The following is a 20,736-nucleotide window of genomic DNA, read 5'->3' as shown; positions in this document are numbered from 1 at the left end:
TCGACAACACGTCTGCGCCGGCTGCCGGCAAACGCGGCCAGAACCGCGGCGCATCGAAACGGACCGAAACCATATCGGAAGTATCAAAACTATCCCAATTTTACGATTTTGCTTTCGTTGGCAAGTTCTGTGTGCTGTTCTGTTCTTTTTTGTCTTCTCCTTGGGTGTGCTTCTTTTCGGTCCGGACCCGGCGGGAGGCATCCGTCGTCGTGGACGGTGAGGCCTGTAATTTTGCGTCACGGTCGTGTCTTGGCCACGACCACGAGAATTTCCTCCGCCAAGGCGAAGGCGCGTAACTGCTCCATTCATTCGGCTGATCGGCGCACCGGAGAAAATCGGGGCCGCCGCGATCCGGGCCCGACCGGCTGCTGCTGCTGCTGCTCCCGGATCCCGGAGTGCGGTGGCCGGATGTTGGAACGGTTTTTTAACGGCTGTTAAGAATGGAGAACCTGAACGCCCATGGAAGAAGGTGCCCCATCGGGAAGAAGGTGGGAAGACGGATCCGACATCACCGCCATCCACGGCGGGCACTCGCGCGGATCGTTCGATCCGCGATCGACTATGGGAAGGCCAAGCGAAATTATGTTCTCAGCTGCACCGGGCGGGAATAAAAGTGCATTTCGGGATCGGTGGGGGGCGTGTTTTGCGGATCGAAAGATTGATCTTGCAACCGGCGTTCCCGGCGCATATGACGTGCGCGCGCAATGGAAAGCTAAACGGGGCCCACTACGAAATTGCTCGTAAAATATTAAAAGTTGGAAAATGCCGCCCGTAACTACCGCGTCGGTTGGGTTCTCTCGGGCTCTTTTATACGATCTCGATCACTCGCTGGGCCGGTAATAAACCCTTCCCCCACAAAGGCTCTGTCGTGGAGCGCGGAGTCAATATTGGGGCCGCGGTTACGGGAGTTCTACGGGTGGATTTGATAAAACCCGACGCCTGACCGATGAATGAATGGTCTTTTTGGAGGAACATAAAATGTATTTCGATGGCAATAAAGAGAGGATCTTCCTTTGGCAGTGGAGTGTTGCTTGTTGATACTCTCTTTTTTGGATAAGTTTGACCTGTTGCGCTTACTTCAGAGTGCTGCCATAAATCAGTAAAAGGTAAAAGGCTCTTGGAAGAGTGTTCGTTTCAACTTTAACAGTATTAGCGTCGTCAATGAGGCATGTCACTTTTTTGTGCGTAAAACCAAAATAATTTATTCACAAGCGTTCTCGAAAGTCAATATTATGTTTCCCGAAGAGCAAGGCTGAAGCAGCAATCATTCCAACCCAATCTAAAGATACAATTTCATTGCATTGTTCTTGGTTTGTTTTAAATTAGATAAACAGTATAACCTTCTGTTTTGTTAAATTGAACTTAAGCTAAAGTTAAAGTAACGATCTAATATTCACAAACAAAGACGTCATTGTTAACACACATTATTTTCTAAATCTTCTCTTCTAAAAATCAAATTCTTTTTCTGTGATCTAATGGGTTAACATTAATATAATCTAATGGGCACATATCAACTGATTGACAAAAAATAACGAAATAAATGCTATCAATTGCATCATTCAAGACGGAATACCCGAAGAATGTATGACTTTCAATCGATGCTGTGGTAAATTAAGACGTAGCAGTAGATGATCCAACAGAACTTATTAACTAAGATCAAAACAGATTTAACACTCAAAACGACATTTAACGGATCATTCAAAACGAAGCACAATCTTCCTGTGTGGATCAACAGCTGCGGAGCAATACGACTGTCACTCGATACGGAAAAAGCGCGCTCACCAGACTTGTTTACGTTTACGTTCGACTAAGTGCTAAAGTACCGACCGATCCGATAATTCGTGGGATAATCATGGAACATCCGACGATTAATGACCTACCAAACGAAGTGAGTAATTCTTATTTGTGGTTTGTAGGGTAAAGTTGCTCAAAACGTATTTGTTTTTTGTAGGTGTTGGAGATGATATTCGACCACCTTGACGTGGACAACTTGAAGCAGGTATCCTTGGTCTGCAAACGATGGTCGGATGTGGCCTTTTCGGGGCAGCGAATAGATCGTGTGACGCTAGCGTTAACGAATCCGTGGACGAAGAATTCATTGACGAAGAGTTACCGAAAATATCGCCGCATTGAACTCCATCACGACACTGTAGAGAACTTTGCGTATGCGACGGAATTATTCCAAACTAGCAATATTTCGTCATTAGATATAATGGACGTTTGTTTATCACACTCTTTGTTACGGTTGATCTTGCTGGAGGTACCTAATCTTCAGCAACTGTCGATTGTTCGCGAACCCGATCAAATGAACGAAATGATTGAGCCACTCCCGGTTATGCGAAAGTTGGCACGTTTGGAGATCCTGTATAGTAATCCGGAAAGTGCAATCCACTGGCATACGATCGCCCCTTCTTTGCAAGGTCTGAAAATGTTTTGTATTTCTGAGCACCAATTGGAGCAGTGGAGACTTTTCAGTGGCCAGTTAAAGCAAGTTTATGTTATTTGCGACGAAGGCAATTTAATGAATCATTTGTGCGAATTGACATTTCCTCTTCTAGAGGAGTTGTCAATAAACATGATACCTGGTTTTTCTTCGTATGTAGCACAAGACAATTTCTTTCAACGCCACGAGTTTCTTCGAAGACCCGCTTCTTTGCGGCGCCTTCGCCTCGATGGCTTCTTTCTTTCTGAAAGGTTACTTAAAGACATCACAAACCACAATAAAAAGTGAATGTGTTTAGCAATCAGAGGGAGTCGTAAAATACTGAGACGTAACCAAGAATCGCTGGAATCCTTGTCGCAACTGACTGAACTAAAAGTAAGCAAGTAATGTATAACCCTCTGTTCCAACGTAACCATATTCAATGTGGTGTTTTTTTGCAGCATCTAAGATTGGAAAATCTCGACACATACATTTTTCACGGATGTAAAGTGCTCACCTCGCTCCAATCTGTGAATATTAATGATATAACCTTTGGTCGCAAAGGAATGCCCGGTTTCCTCGAGAATCTTTTCAAGAATGCTCCGCAATTGAGATGTTTGCAATTAGGGTCCGTCGAGATGACAGAAAGCATCGTTCAGTACATTTAGTAGTTTACAAGTTTACAAAACTCACTCGTCTGCAGCTGACATATTCGGAAGTAAGGTAACTCATCGATTGCCATGCCAGTGGCATGTAATCTCGGTTTGATTTTCTTTCTCAGGCAACGCGTGATGGTCTCTCAGAAATCGACCGGTTACCGCATCTTTGGCATTTGGAATTAAACTTAACTGTTGCAAACAGATTCTTTGCCAGCATCATTCCTCAAAACAAAGCTCGCTACCTTACTCTGCACCTCCCTAATAAAGTAAGTAAATGTTGCATCGGACGCATGATGCGGTCATTATGAATTAGACATTCAATTATGATCTTCTTATTAAATTATTTTTCCCTGACTTTTACAGTACGATGAAGAATAAAAAAAGACCTTCTTCGGCTGCCGGAAATTTTTCCTCAGATAGAACGATTGAACTTGATCACCTGAGAGCAGGGTCTTCGTCAATCTATTGTCGATAGGTTACGTCAATTACTTCCGACGTGCGCATTAAAAACATGTGGAAAATTTATCACCAACGCAGGTATTATGGAGTATGTTTGGAACTTGACCAGTAATGAAATGATCCCGGTGTTCGAGCAAGAATGGATATTTAAACATTGCATTTAGAGAGACGATACAGCTCAGAAAAGCAACAACATATTCTCAGAAAAACCACATCGGAAAAATGTTTAGATAGTACACAAGTCTAATACAGTAAACTGTAACAGAAATGCAGAAACTCCGAATTAAATTATGGGGCTTTCAAACGACCGACAGAATTTGGAAACTCGCTTGATCTACCTTTATTGGTTGGAACTTATATTTTTGAAAAATGTCAATCCGCCGATACTTTGTAATAATACTCGGTTCTGATACGTTTTAACGAATCTCTCAAAACGAAAATAAAATTTAAAATACCTTGAATAGTAACGGGTGTTAAGGACTGCTTCTAGGCACCAAACCAACCGTACATCTAGCATTTGAATAAAATCAACTGCCACGGTTTACACGGTCAGCTGTGGTAATGTGTGATGGTAACTGTGGCATTTTAGTTGGTTAGCTGTGGTAAGTAGGCGCGGGACTTGGGCTGTCAAACAGCCAAACAATGACACTCGATTTCCGGATTTCACTTTCCGTCCGTTCCGTTTCGATTCTTAGAAAGTGCACACACTCGACAAATTGCCCACGAAACTAAAACGGTGCCGTGAACTGGTCGCCATTGCGACCCAGTCGAAGCAGTGACAAGTGATAAGTTTTATCGCGGAGTAAAAGTTAAAAGCACGACGCTACCGATAATTTCTGCGATAACCATGGAGTACTTACCGATCAATGACCTACCAAACGAAGTGAGTGATTCTAATTTGCGGCTTGTAGGGTAAAGTTGCTCGAAACGTATTTGTTTTTTTGTAGCTGTTGGAGATGATATTTGACCACCTCAACGAGGAGGAACTGAAGGACGCGTCCCTGGTGTGCCGACGATGGTCGGATTTAACATTTTTGGGACGTCGAATGGATCGTGTGATGCTAGTGCCGGATTTTCCGTGGGATAACGATTTGTTCCAAAGTAAACGAAAATATCGGCACCTTCAACTCGGAAATACTGAAAAGTGCTCTGCGCATGTGAAGGAATTATTCCAAGCGTTCAATTTTTCCTCATTGCGTATCGAAGACAAGTATAAGTGTACATCACACTCATCGTTACGGTCGATTTTGCTTGAAGTACCTAATCTTAAGCAACTGTCGATTGTTCGCGAACCCGACCAAAAAAACGAAATGATTGAACCACTCCCGGTTATGAGAAAGTTAGAACGCTTGGAGATCAAGTATAATCCTCCGCAAAGGGCACTCCCTTGGCATACGATCGCCCCTTCTTTGCAAGGTCTGAAAATGAGTTGTAATACTTCTGAGCAGTTGAAGCAGTGGGAGCTTTTCAGTGGTCAGTTAAAGCAAGTTTACGTTACTTGCAACCAAGTCCATTTTGAACATGTATATACTTACTTTTGCGAAATGACATTCCCTCTTCTAGAGGAGTTGTCAATAATATCTTTCAATGATAGGGGTAGATATGAACATGAAGCATTCATTCAACCACACTTTTTGCTTATGCGCCACAAGTTTTTTCGAAGAAACGCCTCATTACGGCGTCTTTGTCTCGCCAACATTTACCTATCTAAAACGTTAGTTCAGGACATCACCAATCACAACAAAACGTTGACGTCTTTCGAAATCATAGGTATTAACCGTGTTGATATTCACGGTAACGGTGAACAAGGATCGTTGGAATCTCTGGCGCAACTGACCGAACTAAAGGTAAGCATGCAATGTATGACACTCTCTTCGAACGTAATAATATTCAATTTGGTTTTTTCTTGCAGCATCTAAGACTAACAAATTTGAACACATATATTTTTCGCGGAAGTGAAGCGCTTACTTCGCTCCAATCTTTGTATATTGATAAAACAAAATTTGGTAACGAAGGACCGCTCGGTTTCCTCGAGGATCTTTTGAAGATTGCGCCACAATTGATGTGTTTGGAATTAGGGTCTGTCGTGATGCCAGCAAGGGCCGTTCATTTAATTTGCAACAAGTTCATCAAACTTACTCGTTTGCAGATGACATATTCAGAAGTGGTAAGAAAACTAACCGATGCCAGTGCCATGTAATATTGGTTCGATTTCCTTTCTCAGGTATCGCGTGAGGGTCTTTCCGGAATCGACAGGTTACTGCATCTTTGTTACTTAGAATTGAACTTAATTGATACTAAGCATATTTTTATCAGAATGATCCCTAAAAACAAAGTTCGTTACCTTACACTGCATCTTGATTATAAAGTAAGTGAACAACGCATCTGACGTATGTTGCGCTCATTGTCACCTATTGAATTACATTATCACCAATTAAATTATGGTTATTTTTCCCTGACTTTCATAGTACGAAGAAGATGACCTTCTTCGGCTGCCGGAAATTTTTCCTCAACTCGACCGATTGAACTTGATCAACCGGGAAGAGTGTTTTCGTGAGTCTACTGTCGTTAGGTTACGCCAATTACTTCCGACGTGCGCAATCAAAATATATGGCCAGCTTATCACCAACGCAGGGATGAAAAGATTTGTTCGTAAGTGGACCGGAAGTGAAATGATGCCGGTGTGGGAGAAAGAATGGGTATGGTAAAATTCGGACATTTAGACGGACCACACAGCCCAGAAAAGCGGAAACATATTCTCAGAAAAGTCGCATCGAAAAAACGATCAACGCACGTCCAAAACTGTTATTTCCAGGAATGCAAAAACTCCGAATAAAATTATGGGACTTTCAAACGACTGACAGAATTTGGTAACTCGCTTATTTTATCAGGACTGTGTTCACATATTTTAAAGTTGAAGGTTGGAGCTTTTGAAAGACCTTGAATAATAATGGGAGCTCGGGGCGGGTACAACTACCGAGTTCAGGAGTTCATTAGAATAAGCATTGGCTAAGTCCGGACGGGCGGTGCGGAAAGAAGAGTAATATACGATAGGCCGGACGGCCGGGTTCGTTTCAAGGATGCAGCTCGCAGGTGGCAAGACCCGAGTGTGACTCTTCACAGCCCCTCGGCTTGGCTTTATCATTGTAGTGCAATTATACTGCAAAGGCGCAACAAAGAAACGGCACAATCGCCGAGTGTGGCGCGAAAGGGCAAAGTTCGCGTCGCGGCCAGATCAGTTTTCCGTCGTCGCAGGGAATGGAGTGTCCTGCACACCGCTGACCAACAGTGCATCAATGTATCGGCGGACAGTGCCGGCGGACTAAAACAGTAAGCACGCCCCATCAACAGGCGCCGCTGCCAAGGCCAATGTTTTGATTGCCTTCTCCGTTGTTCCCTCCGGGTCCCCGGACGAATGGCACAAAATCAATCTTCTGCATTGGGTGCCTATCTCGGGCAACGCCGACCCCAGTCCACCGGCATGATCATGATTTACACAGCGAAAGACCAACGGCATTACCAACAACAAAACAAAATGTCCCGCAAATGTCCGGGTGTCCGCGCAACCAAACATGGCAGAAGCTGCTGCTGTCGTTGCTGGAAATTGGCCGCCTGATGGATGGAAAGGCTCGGACCGCTAACCGAAGACGACTAATGAGAGACGAGCCCGCTCGGCCAAGGGAAAACTCGTCGGCGTCGTCGTCGTCGCGGGTTGAGACTCAATCCTTCTCCGGCAGCGGCCGCGCCAGCGAGACCCAACCAAATGGCTCGGCCGCCGACCACGGACGGGGTGGTAAGGTGAAGCGCAAACGGGACTGAAAAAGAGCGGCAATGGAAACAACAAGAGGAAATCGTGCCTGCAATTGCACCGGGCGACGGTGATTACTGGGCGACGGTAGCTTACGATTCCGAATCGAAAAATGCTGCCCTTTTTCTTGCCCGGCCCTTGTGTCAAGCCCCACGGTGTGCGGGGTGGTAATGAGCGTGGTCAAAGGGGGGCGAAGAAGAAGATGGGAGCCACACCGCACCTCGTGTGATGCTCCAAGAAGAAGCGAAGAAGATGGAAGCCAAGTCAGGAAATAAGTCATCCGGCGGAGTACCGGAGGGCGTTACCACGCCTTCCACCGCCACCGAATGCATGGGAAGATAAATGTGGCCCGCGAGGTGTTCCGGGGGCTTCGGGTGGGAAAATCATATCACCGTGGAGGGGGCCGAGGTGGAACCGAGCGGCGGGGCGAAACGGATTATTATCTGGGAGTCCGCGCCCGAGTCCGCTGCATCGGCGACGACTCCGCCGACGACGACGACGGTTGGGGATTTAATTCGGGCTTTGTGCATTGTTTCATCGTTTCATTGGTGAAATTGGAGCTTTATTGTGCAGCACAGCGCAGCGAGGAGATCCCGCAGTTTCTGCAGTTTCTGCTGCACTCGCTTCGACTGTCACAATAGTTGGACACACCAAGGCCGGGCAAGGGGTGCTGGCTGCCGTGAAATTGAGTTCTGAAACATACCACCCCGGGACGGCCGGCCTTTTGATGAAAGTTTGGTCCGGACCGGACTCGAGTTTCGAAGTTTTCTTCAGCGCGACCAAAATGGAGGCCGGGTTCGTTTCATCGCAGGCGGCCCGCAGATTTTATGCTGTGAGGAGGGTTTCTTTAAAGAAAAACAAATAAAAAAAAGGATTTACTATGTCCGTTACAACCTGGCGAAAAGAGCGACAAGGTGTTGGTGTTGATGGAGAATTCAGAGAGGCTGGCAGAACGTAACTAGTTTCGGAAATGAAATACTTTTATACATTTTATTCTTCAATATGACCGATGTTAAGCAATTTTTATCAATCGGTCAGGAAGCTAAGCTTCCATGCTTTGGGCAAAATCAATTTCAATGTCCAATCGTTGGAAAAAAACACTTGCTTTAGTAAATAATTCTCGCTGTACAGTTGTTACTATCGGATCATAGCGTAAAGCTTTCAATTTCGGACCCAGACTCCACCAAAATCAATGCGGTACACTGGCTTCAAGGATGATTGTTTCAGGTTCAGACTTTAGGGGATGCCGTCGAGTTTGTGGACTTCGCTGAAAATTTCAATTTCAACTCTTCTAAGATCAGTGTCACAAGCCATCAGGATGTTCATTAACTAAAGCCAAAACTAAAGTTAGTGAGCAGATGTGTGTATTTGAAATAATCCCAGAAAGTCGGTTCCCATTAGGATCGAAAAAATAGTCTTAATTAAAAAAGTCTTTTAAGCGAGTAAGTCACAAGTAAAATGAACAAAACATGTACGTCGCAATGTAGAATCAGTAAATGGTGGCATTTTCCGAATGATTTGAAGAGGATTCGATCCTGCACATTAGGCATAGGCAACGGTTAAGTTCTGGGACCAGAGAGCTTTTGGATGTTGAGTACGATGTTAGTAACGTACCACCTAGCGCTCAGTGATAACACTGGTCAACGAAATTAATCATTGTTATTTGCTAATTAATATAAAGCAATCGGGAACACTTCACAGCCCACCATAAACCCCTGGCTCACCACAACGCAAGGAATAAGCTCACGTGCTGTGGCAACTAATCCTCGCTACTTACGCCGCGCGTCGGTTGGTCTATGATCAGGTCCGGTCCCCGTTCATAGAGCTCATTCACGCAAATTGATTTCGCATGGAATTATTGGGACCCATTGTTCACCGCACGACAACGACGACGAGGACGACGAGGACGACGACGGCCAGCATTAGCATAGCAATCGCTGATGCACGCTGATTGTTCAATCGAAATTTTCAAACGATCCCTTCGGCGTTTGCGTGTGCGCGATCCGAGTGCACACCACAATCTGATTGCCCGAAAGGGTCCCGCGATTGCACCTAATTTGAATTCCGGGACCTTCGCCGGGAGCTGGGATGATGGGGCCCCGTTGATAGCGGCTTCGACTCGCCCCGTGCACTAAATAATCTCAAAGTCCCAGATACTACTAGCGCCGGAGCTGGAGCCGGAGCCAAGTCGGTGCCCTAAACCCACAACGACGACGACGGCGACCGGTTAAAGCCGTTTGGTGCGGTACTTTAGTGCAAAACATTAACTGTGCCGTGTAACTCTCGGGTGCTTTAATTTATCTCCTCCCGCCCCGGATAGGACGCTGGCTGGCTGGCTGACTGGCGGGTGAGGGGCCGTCGATGCCGTCGTGTCGGGTCGGTAAATTATGGCACGGGGCCACCGGCCGGGCACCAGGATCTTAAGATCAAGGATAAGTGTGCGCCCGAAAACAGCAACCAGCAACCCCCGACCCGGCCATTTTCTCCGTGTGCTCCGTGGTTTCGATTTCGGAAATCTCGCCGCGCCGAGGGCCACGTAAATCCACACTCGTTGAAAGGGAAGTCGTCGGCGGGGCCAGAAAGGGCGAAAAGACAAAAAGAGATGCTGAAGTGACTTGCAAAACTAGAAAGACGAAAAGAAAAGGCGATGGAAAAGGAAAAACAACGAACAAGAGAAGACAATAAAGAACTTCGAAGGAGCAAACGGCAACCGGAGCGAGCGAAGGAGAAGAAAAGTCAGTTAGAGAGTGTAAGACGGAAAGTAGCATAAGAAAGAAGAGCAGCACGAGCATAGAAAGAAGAAGGCAAAGCATTGGCAAACGCAAGAGGCAACAATGGGGCGAGAGGCGAGAGAAAGGTTAGACATAATTTATGTAAAACAGCATAAAACAGCAACAGCGCGGACCGGGCGCGGATGTGCGCTTCTGCGTAAAGAGGAAAGCTTTCTCTCTCTCTCTGTGTCTCTGTCGAGCGAACGAGTGAGAGAGAGAGAGTGTGCCACTGTCTTCGTATTCCAACTTTCAATCCGCGCGGACCTGGAACTGCCGACCCCGGCGGATAAGCGGTACGGATACGGATTGAAGTACCCTAAGATTAAGATGGCGTCCAAAAGCAAGAACTGCGCACCGAGAGCCAGTGAGTGAGGCAGCGAAAGAGAGAGAGTTTGATAGAGAGACAAATTCGAGCATAAAGTGTACGATGAAATTCTCCTGGTCCCCAAGAAGTCCCCGCTACGGAACACGTTCGCTTCGGTCGCTTGATGCGGCGGAGGGTTTGTAGGTGGCGCCGGTGGCGGTGCCCTATTACCTAACTCAACATTATCCTCGATCCACCCTGCGCCCAGCGCGCTCCACGAAAACATAATGCCACTGGTTTATGTACCGGCCCCCCTCCGCCAGCAGCCCGTTACGGGCCGTCTCGTTGCCCCAACTTCAGGTTTGGCGCATACAACATTATGCTGCTGTCGCCGGGTCACGCGGGTTCCATTGGTCGTTGAGCGATTTTCTTTGTCTCTTTTTTCTGACACTGACTCCGGGACGAAAAATGGAAAATCATCATCTTCTGCGCGGACGTGCGAAAGGCACCTAGCCATTTCTAGGACCCCATTCCGCACGGTTTAAAGCTGCTGCCAACGCCGATAGGACTCGCCGACGACGACGACGACGACGGTGGCAATTGTAAATTGATGCTTCTTTTCCTTTTGTTTTTGCTGTCGTGGTCGTCGTGGACCGTGGAAAGTCGTTTGGGGAAAAGAAGTGCCCCCAAATGTTGATAACGCGCTAGCTTTAATGTGGTGCCACCGACTGATGATGTGCCATCTGCTCCCGCTCTCTCTCTCTCTCTTTCTTTCGTTCTCTCTGCCCGCGTCCTGGTGGAGAGTAACATATTAATCTCAGATGTACTTTCGGAGGGGGCCTAAAGAAGGGCCTAGTTGTAGGGCCAGGCAGTTAACCACACTCGACGACACTTTGCCAATTCGGTTTCGGTAGGATTTGGAGAATCGGTCACGTTGTTTGTGAACGAACGAAGGTTGGCTTTAGTTTCATAAAACGGTTGATGAAGAAGCGAAAACATATTTGTTGTCCAATCGAGATTTCAAACCGATGTTGAGCTGCCTTCATGATGTTAATACAAGTTTTTAAAACTAAATTTCATATGTTATGTTAAAAGTATTGCCGATAACCCAGAATGAATCATTCATTGTGGCTATGTAACTGCATTAAATATAAAGCCTCAGCTAAAGACTCTAGCTTCAGTTCAGGAATGTTCACAAATTAAAGGAGAACATCTCATATCTAAAGATAACATATTGTGAAATGTGTCTTGCATACTTTTAGGCGTAGTTGATACGAAACGGCTGCGACACGGTTGCGCATTGCTGATTGCCAATATGTAAGTTTGGAATTTGAAAAGTTTCAACAAATCAAAACTACCACAAGAATTGTAAATTTTATACGTCGTACTTTTGTGCAAACTGTCGTAATATATTTTTACAAATATGGGCAATATTCAGCTAAACATTTGGACTAGACTCGAACCTTCCCACAGCGCTCTAAGAGGGTTTCTTCATAAACTTATAAATGTTTGAAAATTCTGCTTTTCTTCAGGTATTTGGGCAGCAAACCAGTTACAGCCAGTGTCCCCGCGAACCACTAGGTGGATCGGAACACGGGCACACGGTTTTCGGTTTCGGTTGCCGGGTCTTTGGTTCGCCCGGTCGCCGCCAGGTGGCCACGGAGATGAAATTTTATTCCATCACAAAATAGAATGTACGCTCATCGCCCACCGCCGTCCCGGTGGCCTCCCGCCCTTGGTTGCCCGCCCCGCCCGAATCAGATTGCGACGTCCCCTGCAGCCAGCCGTTCCCCGGGCCACCTACCCCGGCAGCCGCCCCCTTTCCTTCGGTCTCTTTCTCTCTTCGGCGCCACCACAGAAATAGCATTCTGGAGCACTGCGCCCGCTGCTGCTGCTGCTGCTGCTCCTACGACTCATTCATCCGTTACCATCCTGTCCCCGTTCGGTTCCACCCTGTGTCGCACACGTCTCCACCCACCGACAACCGCCGGTAGATCCTGCCATAATCCCTGCCTGCCCTGCTCACTGAGTCAGTTCCAGGGCTTGGAACCGACACGACACCCAGGACGGCCTTCTCGCTCACTCGTTTGGTCTTTTTTCGTCCAAACACACACACAAACAGGGACGGGCGGGCACACGCACAATGGCACACATTTTCCACGATTTCCCCACGGGGGACGAACACTCGATCCTTGCGACGACGGTGACGGACGGTGAGGACGGGCTGAGGCGGTCTCATCTCCACTCGGGAAGGCAGGCCTCGGGCGCATCCCCCTCGTGCCGCGCCACACAACCCACATCCGAGGCACACATACACAGCCGAACACGAAACGGCCGAGACACCTCGGCGAGCCTTGGTCCTCCCGGGCTGGCTGGGGGTCCTTCCGTCGAGTCTGTCGAGCTGGCCGAGGGCTGGTGGAAAAATCTATGCATATAGATTGGTTATTACCACCACCAACACCGCACACACACACACACCCAAGCCGGTCCCGTGCCACCCACCGGCTCGGCTTACTATCTCTTTCACTCCCCGCCGAACGCAGCCGAGGGTTTTTATTCGCCAGCGCCCGCTTTTCTCTCACGCACGCCCACACCAACCGTGTCCGTGGGCCGTGGCACACATACACGCGGTACCGGGGCGGGCGGTGGCGCATTTCCCATATTTCCCACCATCCGAGCCGGGGCCGAGCCGAGGGAGTTCAACGCCAAAGGACCTTCTCTCGGCTCGCCCGACCGAGCGACCTTTTCGGTGTGGTTCCCTGTTTTTTTCTGTTGGCCCTTTGCTTGTTGGGTCGTCCTTTCTCGTCCAGTGGGCCCCCGTGTGAGGCCACCCGGCACGATAAACGGTGGGGTGTTGAGTTTTCAACAAGGATAATGCTCCAGCACGTTTAAGGACCTCCCACACATACGCATCCCGGTGTCGACAACAATGATGAGCCCCGCCGTTGCTGGGTGTGTGTGTGTGTGTGGTGTTGTTCGACATGCGATCCGGGTTCGGCCGCCGGCAGCAACAGCATCAAATGGGAGGAAAAATTGGATCCTGATCCTGCGAATCGGTCCGCGGCGTGAGACCCGCGGGAAAGTAAGGCTTAGACCCCACCACGGAGCATGGCCACCGAGAAACACTTTTGGAGACACTTTGCTCTTTCTCTCGCTCGGTCGCGCGGCCCAATGATTCCCTGGCGGATAATTTTCTTCGACATCGCCAGACCCGACCACTGTTAAGGTAAGGATCGGGTCGGGCCGGGATGATGATGTTGCTTACCCATTTTCGGTTTACGGCACCGACCGGTACCCGATATGGTTACGTTGTGTACGCGGTGTTTGCCATTCTGGCCAGTGTGCTGGAGTCGCTACAGTGCACCACGAAATTTGTCAGCATTCGGCCGGTTCGATGCGGAACCAATTGTGATTACTCAAGTTTATATGAGCTTGTAAGTCTAATAAACTAAAGAATTTGGCCCAAAAAGCACTGATAAGCAAACATGTAATAATGTAGAGCATAAGGATGTGTTAGAAAAGCGCCAGAAATTATGCAATAGTATTTTCCTGTTGTGTGACTTATGATCTCCTATTAAACAGATACTTCGAGGACACATGGAGAGAGATGAATCGAAGAGGAGGTGAATCCGATAATCGTTCCCCGATTCGTGTTTTCATTTAACCGTCGTTTTATGTTTTCTGTTCAAACAATTGGTTCCTTCCGCAGAATTTGGGTAGCGCACTGTAGCGTAGCACCACCTTCATTATCGGTACGGTTCCGGCAACCGTCCCGGCGAATAACGAATGAGGTCATCTCGTTCCCCAGGCGATGATGCCCTGCCGCTACTACCAGGAACCAGGAAAGCATCGATAGGATCGGTGACCGCACCGAAAAAATCATAAATAAAACAAACGAAACCAACCACCGGGAAGCACGGGAAAACAGTCGGTACAATATTCAGGTGTCGCCATCGCATTCCGTGGATTTCGTGTCGTATTTTGTCCCCAAAACGCGCAATAGCTTCCGGGGGCTCCGAGGGACAACATTTTACATTCGCGGAACGGCAGCATCCTCTGGCGGGTGGAAGACACGTCCGGGGCGTACGAGTGAATAATAACGAGAGGCTGATTTATTTCATTTGATGTTCATCAAAATGTTGCCGTTTCTCGTTGCGCATTCGGCGATTCGGTGGCCGGATACCGATGGGCTCTCTGGACCGTGTTTCGACTACGGTCTTTTGGGTTGCGAACATTATTGGGAATTGATTTATCTCCGTCCACGGTGTCCTGTTTTACATTTAAAACTTGAACCGTACAGCACACACGATAAGCATACGGGCGGGCGGGCGCAAAAGGATATGCAGGACATGGCCATAATTCGTGGCTACCATATGGCGGCACTTTTGACGTGCCTCTGACGTGTGACGTGGTCTTTGATGTGGTCAATGCTATGAATATCTGAAAAGCTATGAATATTTAATTAATTGGAAGCAACGGAGAATAGAAGGAGCAAAAGTGATCTTCCCGTAGAGGGAATATTCAAATAGGCCCAACGGGGCTCGAAGAAACTTGAAGGACGTCGACACAACGTCTTACGCCCGGAAGAAATGTTTGCAAAGGCTGGAAAATGGGGCATTCATTCGTTTTAGTAAACCTGTACTAGTGAGTGATCAAAGCTCCTTTTATGGCACATTTCTTAAATCTACAAATTTAAAACGAATCATAAAATGTTTTACGTTTTGTATGTTCAGTCAATCCGCTTCCTAGTGAAGTCGAAAGTTTTATAATATTAGCTCGTGAAATTTTGTTTCGGAACGAATAAATTACACGAGTTACTTGATGTTTCGTTGTTCCGAGGCTCCTTCGAACGAAAGAGGATGGCAAGCTAAGGTCCCAGAAGTACTTACACATAAATTAATTTTGAAACAACAGACCATTTGATGATCGCAAAGTACGCTGTTGATGCCAAAAAAAAATGGATAACGCACGGTGAACTGATCATTAATTAAGAGTTGGCGCAAAAACCTTACCAGCACAAAAGGATCAAAATTAATGTTTTAGTGTGGCAATGTCTGATCGCGCGAAGGTTCGCGGCAACTGCCAACAAAAGGTGTTCGACATAATAAGTTTCGTTTTTGCCTACGTCAACCGGTTAATCCAAGCTTCTCTTAATTAATGTTTATCCTTTATTGTTACTTTCATCTTTTAATCATTATAATGTATTGTGAACACACGCAATGTCATTTTTTCATAGTGAATTGGCATTAATTACCATGCAACTGTTCTCAAGCCTAGGTCAGTACTTTTGTTAAAAAAATCCCATTCATTTTTATGTGTTTTAACGGATGTATCGAATAACGAAATTGGATTAAAAATTAGAATATCGAAAAAAACGCCTTGTCGAAACTTGAAATAGGACTACTCGAGATCATTACAGCGTCGATCGCTTCGACACCTATCGAGCCGGGATCAATTAGTTTTCCGTGTTTCGCACAGGATTTGTCACTATCCGTCGGCTCTCGTCGGAATTGATTGGATGGCGAATAATTCATGGCTTTTCACACGCCACACAAGTAATCCGTTCTGCTTCCAGGACGTCGAAAGTCGAGAGAGCACACCAAAGAGCCGTCGCGGGAGCCCTATCCTGGCCCAATAATCAACCTGGCTGCCAATAGATGATGGCCGTTGGGGAATGTGTATATTTTTGGAAATGAGCTTTGATGGAAGCGAAGGATCGGAAGAAAAAAGTGGGAAAAGCGTGTTCCACATCGTGCTTCGCAGGATAGTGTAATGGTGCCGGTTCTGATGAGTTCGCCAAGAGGGACCCCATTATGGCTTTCGCGCTGGGGCTTCGTAGCTTGGCTCTCGGCGACGTCAATGGTGTCACCACAGAGCACAAATCAGCACATGATCTCGAATCCAGCTCGCCCCGGTTCGCCATCGCAGCGAAGACGGAGTTAGCGGTGGGCGTGGGTTTGGCTTCGAACAACTCAATCAACTTTTATCGATCAACGAGAAACGTGAAGCCCGCGTTGTCCTTTCGTGAAATTACAAGCCACGCTTGACGGCACATCTAGACACAGTCAACCACGCGGGACACGCAGGAGATTACGGGTTTTCGTTTGTTCGGCGGTGACTGTGGTGTGTTCGTTGGCGTTCCGAGGACATTTCACTCTCTTTCTCCTACACAAACACACACACACACTGCGTCTATTGTTTATGCCCGCGAAGCGCGGTGAGTGAAAGCGGCGGGCAACAGGGCACGGTTGCGGTTATTTTTTTTCTCCGGCACAACAACAACGTGAGCCAGCCAGCAACAATTGAGAAGAAAATTGATTGCTGGATTGTGAACAGATTCACTTTTTGCTCAAAATCCATCTATTGGAATTGGAAACGGCAGCACCGGCATTTTTTTTTCTCCTTTTTTAATGTAAAATAAATTACACGATCTCATGGCGGCAAATCGGCACTTGTCGAGCTGCAAATATTGCGAGTAAATGGCGTTGTTCTAACAAAACAACAATGGATCATTTAAATGCAAATTGAACGTCATTGTTGTATTTGCAACGAATTTTCATTTCTTTGTTCAATAATTGTTAATATCCGAGATGAATTATATTACTTTTTAACTTTTTATATCCCCATGTTGGGCATTAAGTCACTCAAACGTTGAATACAAACGAAAACCATCAGCTTCGATTTCACATACTTTATTAGTTTCTTTTCTTTCACAGATTTTACTCAACATTGCTACCTGTTTAACAATCATTGCGTTATGTGGGACACAAGCACTTTCCATTTACTTTAAAATACCTGTTTAAATCATTTTTTTGTTGCCAAATTGTGACGTATTTTTATGCCATGTGTGTTTTATGTCTATTTCGATAGAGCACCTGGACCGGCCAATTAAGTTAAGCGCACAACATTAAGGTTAGTTAAGTCGGACACCAGGACGAACCAACTACTTAGCGTACGAGAAGAAAAAAAAACATCAAGCAGTACTGACTCCTTCCTTTTTGGGATCGGTTCGGTTTTACTGATTTTGCGTTGTTGTTCTGGAGTAGCATAATGGACAATACAACACTTTCTAGTGGAGAGGAATGTAGCCACCAACATTCAAACGTCGGAGGGTTCGGAGGGGCTCCTTATCTTAAAGTCTGACTTTGCGCAAAAATTAACTTTCGAAGCGTTGGGTACGCCACAACAGATAGCACAAGTGGCCCGTTTTACGCACTTAGCCTAAGGCCATGATTTTGTAACTTGTTCGCAGGAACAACGAAGTGGAGCACAAGGGGAACACATAATCTTACGGGCTGCACATAATTTTGACTCCTATTGGTACACTTCCAATAAATATAGCTCTAAAACGGTTTGATTGTTTCTCCTAACGTAGGTACAAAAATGTTTTCCTTGATCTTTACTTTACATCGAGGCTTACGACACTAGTAAGTAATTTTCCTGTCACACAAGGCCATTCCATTTCGATTTAAGTGGCCCAAGATGTTATACACAGTCGCCGCCAAAAAACCTAAGGTGCTTAATGCTAGTTTGAAAATCGGGTTTTCCATTGTAACAATTAAGTGCCAATGTGCCAGTTCGTGCCCTGGTGTTCGGGGCGCACAAGATGCCCTGGTCCACACCACAAAAGGAACAGAATTTCGACGGGTTATGATGGTGCAATCAACAGCAGCTTCCAGCTCACGAATGCTCCTGGCCGTTCGGTTGATCTCAGAAGAGGCGTTTCTCGTACGAGAACAGTCCATGGACGTTGCCCTCGAGCTGGGCCGAATGGGTACGCTTCATGAACCGCAGCTCTCCGCTGTAGATCATTTTCCTGAAAGTAAAAAAGAACCGATTGGTGTTACCCCGTTTAACTAGCGAGACACCTGGTGTCTAAGCGAACCTCAGATTGGAGATCGACCGTGTGCCAATGTCCTGGCAGCTGTGTTGCAGTCCGCACTGCAGATACGGTACGAAGCGCAGTATCGAACCCTTGTCGACGATGCTGCCACTGACGCCCTGCGCTACGCGGAGCTTCTCGATCTCGGTGTGAAAGTAGCGCGAGCTGGCCGCTCCCTTGCCATCCTTCCGCTCCATCGCCTCCAGACTGCCCATACCGCGGTACTTCTTCAGGCGGACACCATCACTAAAGTAATACTCGCCCGGCGCTTCCGAAGTGCCCGCCAGCAGTGAACCCATCATCACGGCCGACGCACCCAACGCGAGCGCTTTCATGATGTGTCCGATCGACTGCACGCCACCGTCCGCAATCACCGGCACGCCGTACTGGCGAGCCAGCTTGCTGACCTGGTAGACGGCCGTTGCCTGAGGGCAACCGCACGCCATCACCTCCTGCGTGATGCAGATCGAACCCGAACCCATGCCCACGCGCAGTGCATCGCAACCGGCCTGGATAAGGTTGAAGGCCTGCGATCGTGTCACCACATTCCCGGCAATCACCTGCAGCGTCGGGTAGGTTTGCTTGATGAACTTGATCATTTCGATCTGATACGAGGAGTTGCCCTGCGACGAATCGAGCACGATCACGTCCACGCCATTGTGAACCAGCAGCTCGAGTCGCGACTTGTCTTCGTCGCGCGTCCCCATCGCCGCTCCGACCAGCAACTGTTTGTTGCTGTCCTTCGACGCGTTCGGGTAGCTGCGTGCCTTCTTCAGATCGGTCCGGGCGATCAGTGCCACCAGTTCGCCGTTCGTGTTCACGATGGGCAGTTTTCCCTTCTTGCTCTTCTCGAGGATGTGGTTCGCTTCCTGCAGCGTCACCCCGTTCGGGGCCGTAATCATGTCGTCCAGTTTGGTCATAATGTCCTTCAGCTTCAGCTCGACGTCATGCTCACGGAAGTCGATATCGCGCGATGTCACAATGCCTACGAGACGCGTTCCGAGCTTTCCGTTCTCGGTGATCGGGTAGCCGGTGAATCCGTTCATACGCTTCGCCTCCAGCACGTCCGCCACCGTGTTTTCCGGTCCCATTACGAGCGGGTCACGGATGAAGCCATGCTTGTACTTCTTCACCTTGTGCACCTCGTTTGCCTGATACTCGGGCGAGCAGTTATGATGGATAATGCCGATACCGCCGCAAAGCTAAGGAAGGCAGCAGAAAAAAGGTGTTTCATGAGACACTTTGCAAGGCTCATTCCTTGTGCGGCTTCCTGCCGATTGGCGGAAACCTTAACGGTGCTCCGCGCAACAAGTACAGGCGATGATGCGAAAATAGCGATGCTAATGGCATTATTGATTTGCGTGGTAGCGATGGGTGCCATATGGCTACGAGCTGCAAGCGGGAAGGCAATAGCTGAGCTAAATGATGCTTACCGCCATCGAGATGGCCATGTCGGCTTCGGTGACCGTATCCATGGGAGACGAAACGAGCGGCGCTTTGAGCATAATTTTCTTCGTCAACGGTGAAGCCAGATCCACCTCGTCGGCAGTAAAATCAATATACCCGGGCAGGATGATGAAGTCACTGGGGGGGGGGGCGACACAAAGTAGCAGGCGGCCACCAAGACGATTGCCAAGTGCAATAAAAATAAAGCATTTAGTCAAAACATATGGTTCGCTTGTGGGCTACGGCGGCGAAGACGGGGACCATGACGACTCCAAACCTCTTCGTCGTCCACCGCGCTGCTAGGCAACACACACTTACTTGTACGTCAGACCGTCGCTTTTTAGGAACAGTTCTTCACACGAATATCCGTCCATCAGGGTGGCCGGCATTCCGTTGGTACCGTTCTCCATTGTTTGTTTACCGGCGTTTGGCTGTGTTGCGTTACGATGCCCACTTCCTTAACCCCCTTTTTGCTTCGGAAAAGGTGCTTCACAAACACGTGGTGGGTGGCGCAGTGTGTAATATAATTTGCCCTTGCTTCGCCACGCGTGGCCAAAGGTATGAGATCGGGGATCAGTCGTGGAAATGCTGTTTCAAATGTCTATGGAAATGCCGTTCGTGCAACAGTTCGGTGCACAGTGGAATTAGCGGGCGGAAGGTGGCACCGATTTTTTCTATCTCTTGGGGTTCTGTAGATTGGCACACGCAAAACTCGTCTTTCCACCACGCCACGACTGGTCGAGTTCTGGTAACACACAAAATGCGCTGCTCGTCCCGTTCTCGCGAGCACACCGTTGTCGAGCGCTGTCAAAACAGCCCGTCATCCTGTTCGTGTCGTGCCTTGTATCCCGTAGTTACCCTTTCATAGTAGTCTGTGTTATGGTCTAGCCGACGTGCATGCGCTCAACAACACAGAAAAGATAGCCTGAATGGTTCACGTGAAGTGCACAAGCGAACAGCTGAGTGGTAAACGGCACCGTAAAGG

At 47.7% G+C, this 20,736-nt stretch overlaps 1 protein-coding gene across 1 annotated transcript; it reads right to left on the bottom strand.

The window, feature by feature from the left end:
* Positions 1–17,151: 17,151 nt before the first annotated feature.
* On the bottom strand, positions 17,152–20,469 carry LOC128268317 (inosine-5'-monophosphate dehydrogenase). Its single transcript, XM_053005373.1, has 4 exons — positions 20,070–20,469; positions 19,739–19,889; positions 18,309–19,507; positions 17,152–18,239 (listed from the first exon to the last, which is right to left on the bottom strand). The coding sequence occupies exons 1-4, from the start codon at positions 20,159–20,161 to the stop codon at positions 18,134–18,136; spliced, it is 1,548 nt and encodes a 515-aa protein (XP_052861333.1). The 5' UTR covers positions 20,162–20,469; the 3' UTR covers positions 17,152–18,133.
* Positions 20,470–20,736: the final 267 nt, after the last annotated feature.

This window comes from Anopheles cruzii, chromosome 2 (genome assembly GCF_943734635.1).
Source record: "Anopheles cruzii chromosome 2, idAnoCruzAS_RS32_06, whole genome shotgun sequence".
Lineage (NCBI taxonomy): Eukaryota > Metazoa > Arthropoda > Insecta > Diptera > Culicidae > Anopheles > Anopheles cruzii.
This window is presented reverse-complemented; position numbering and strand designations above follow the sequence as displayed.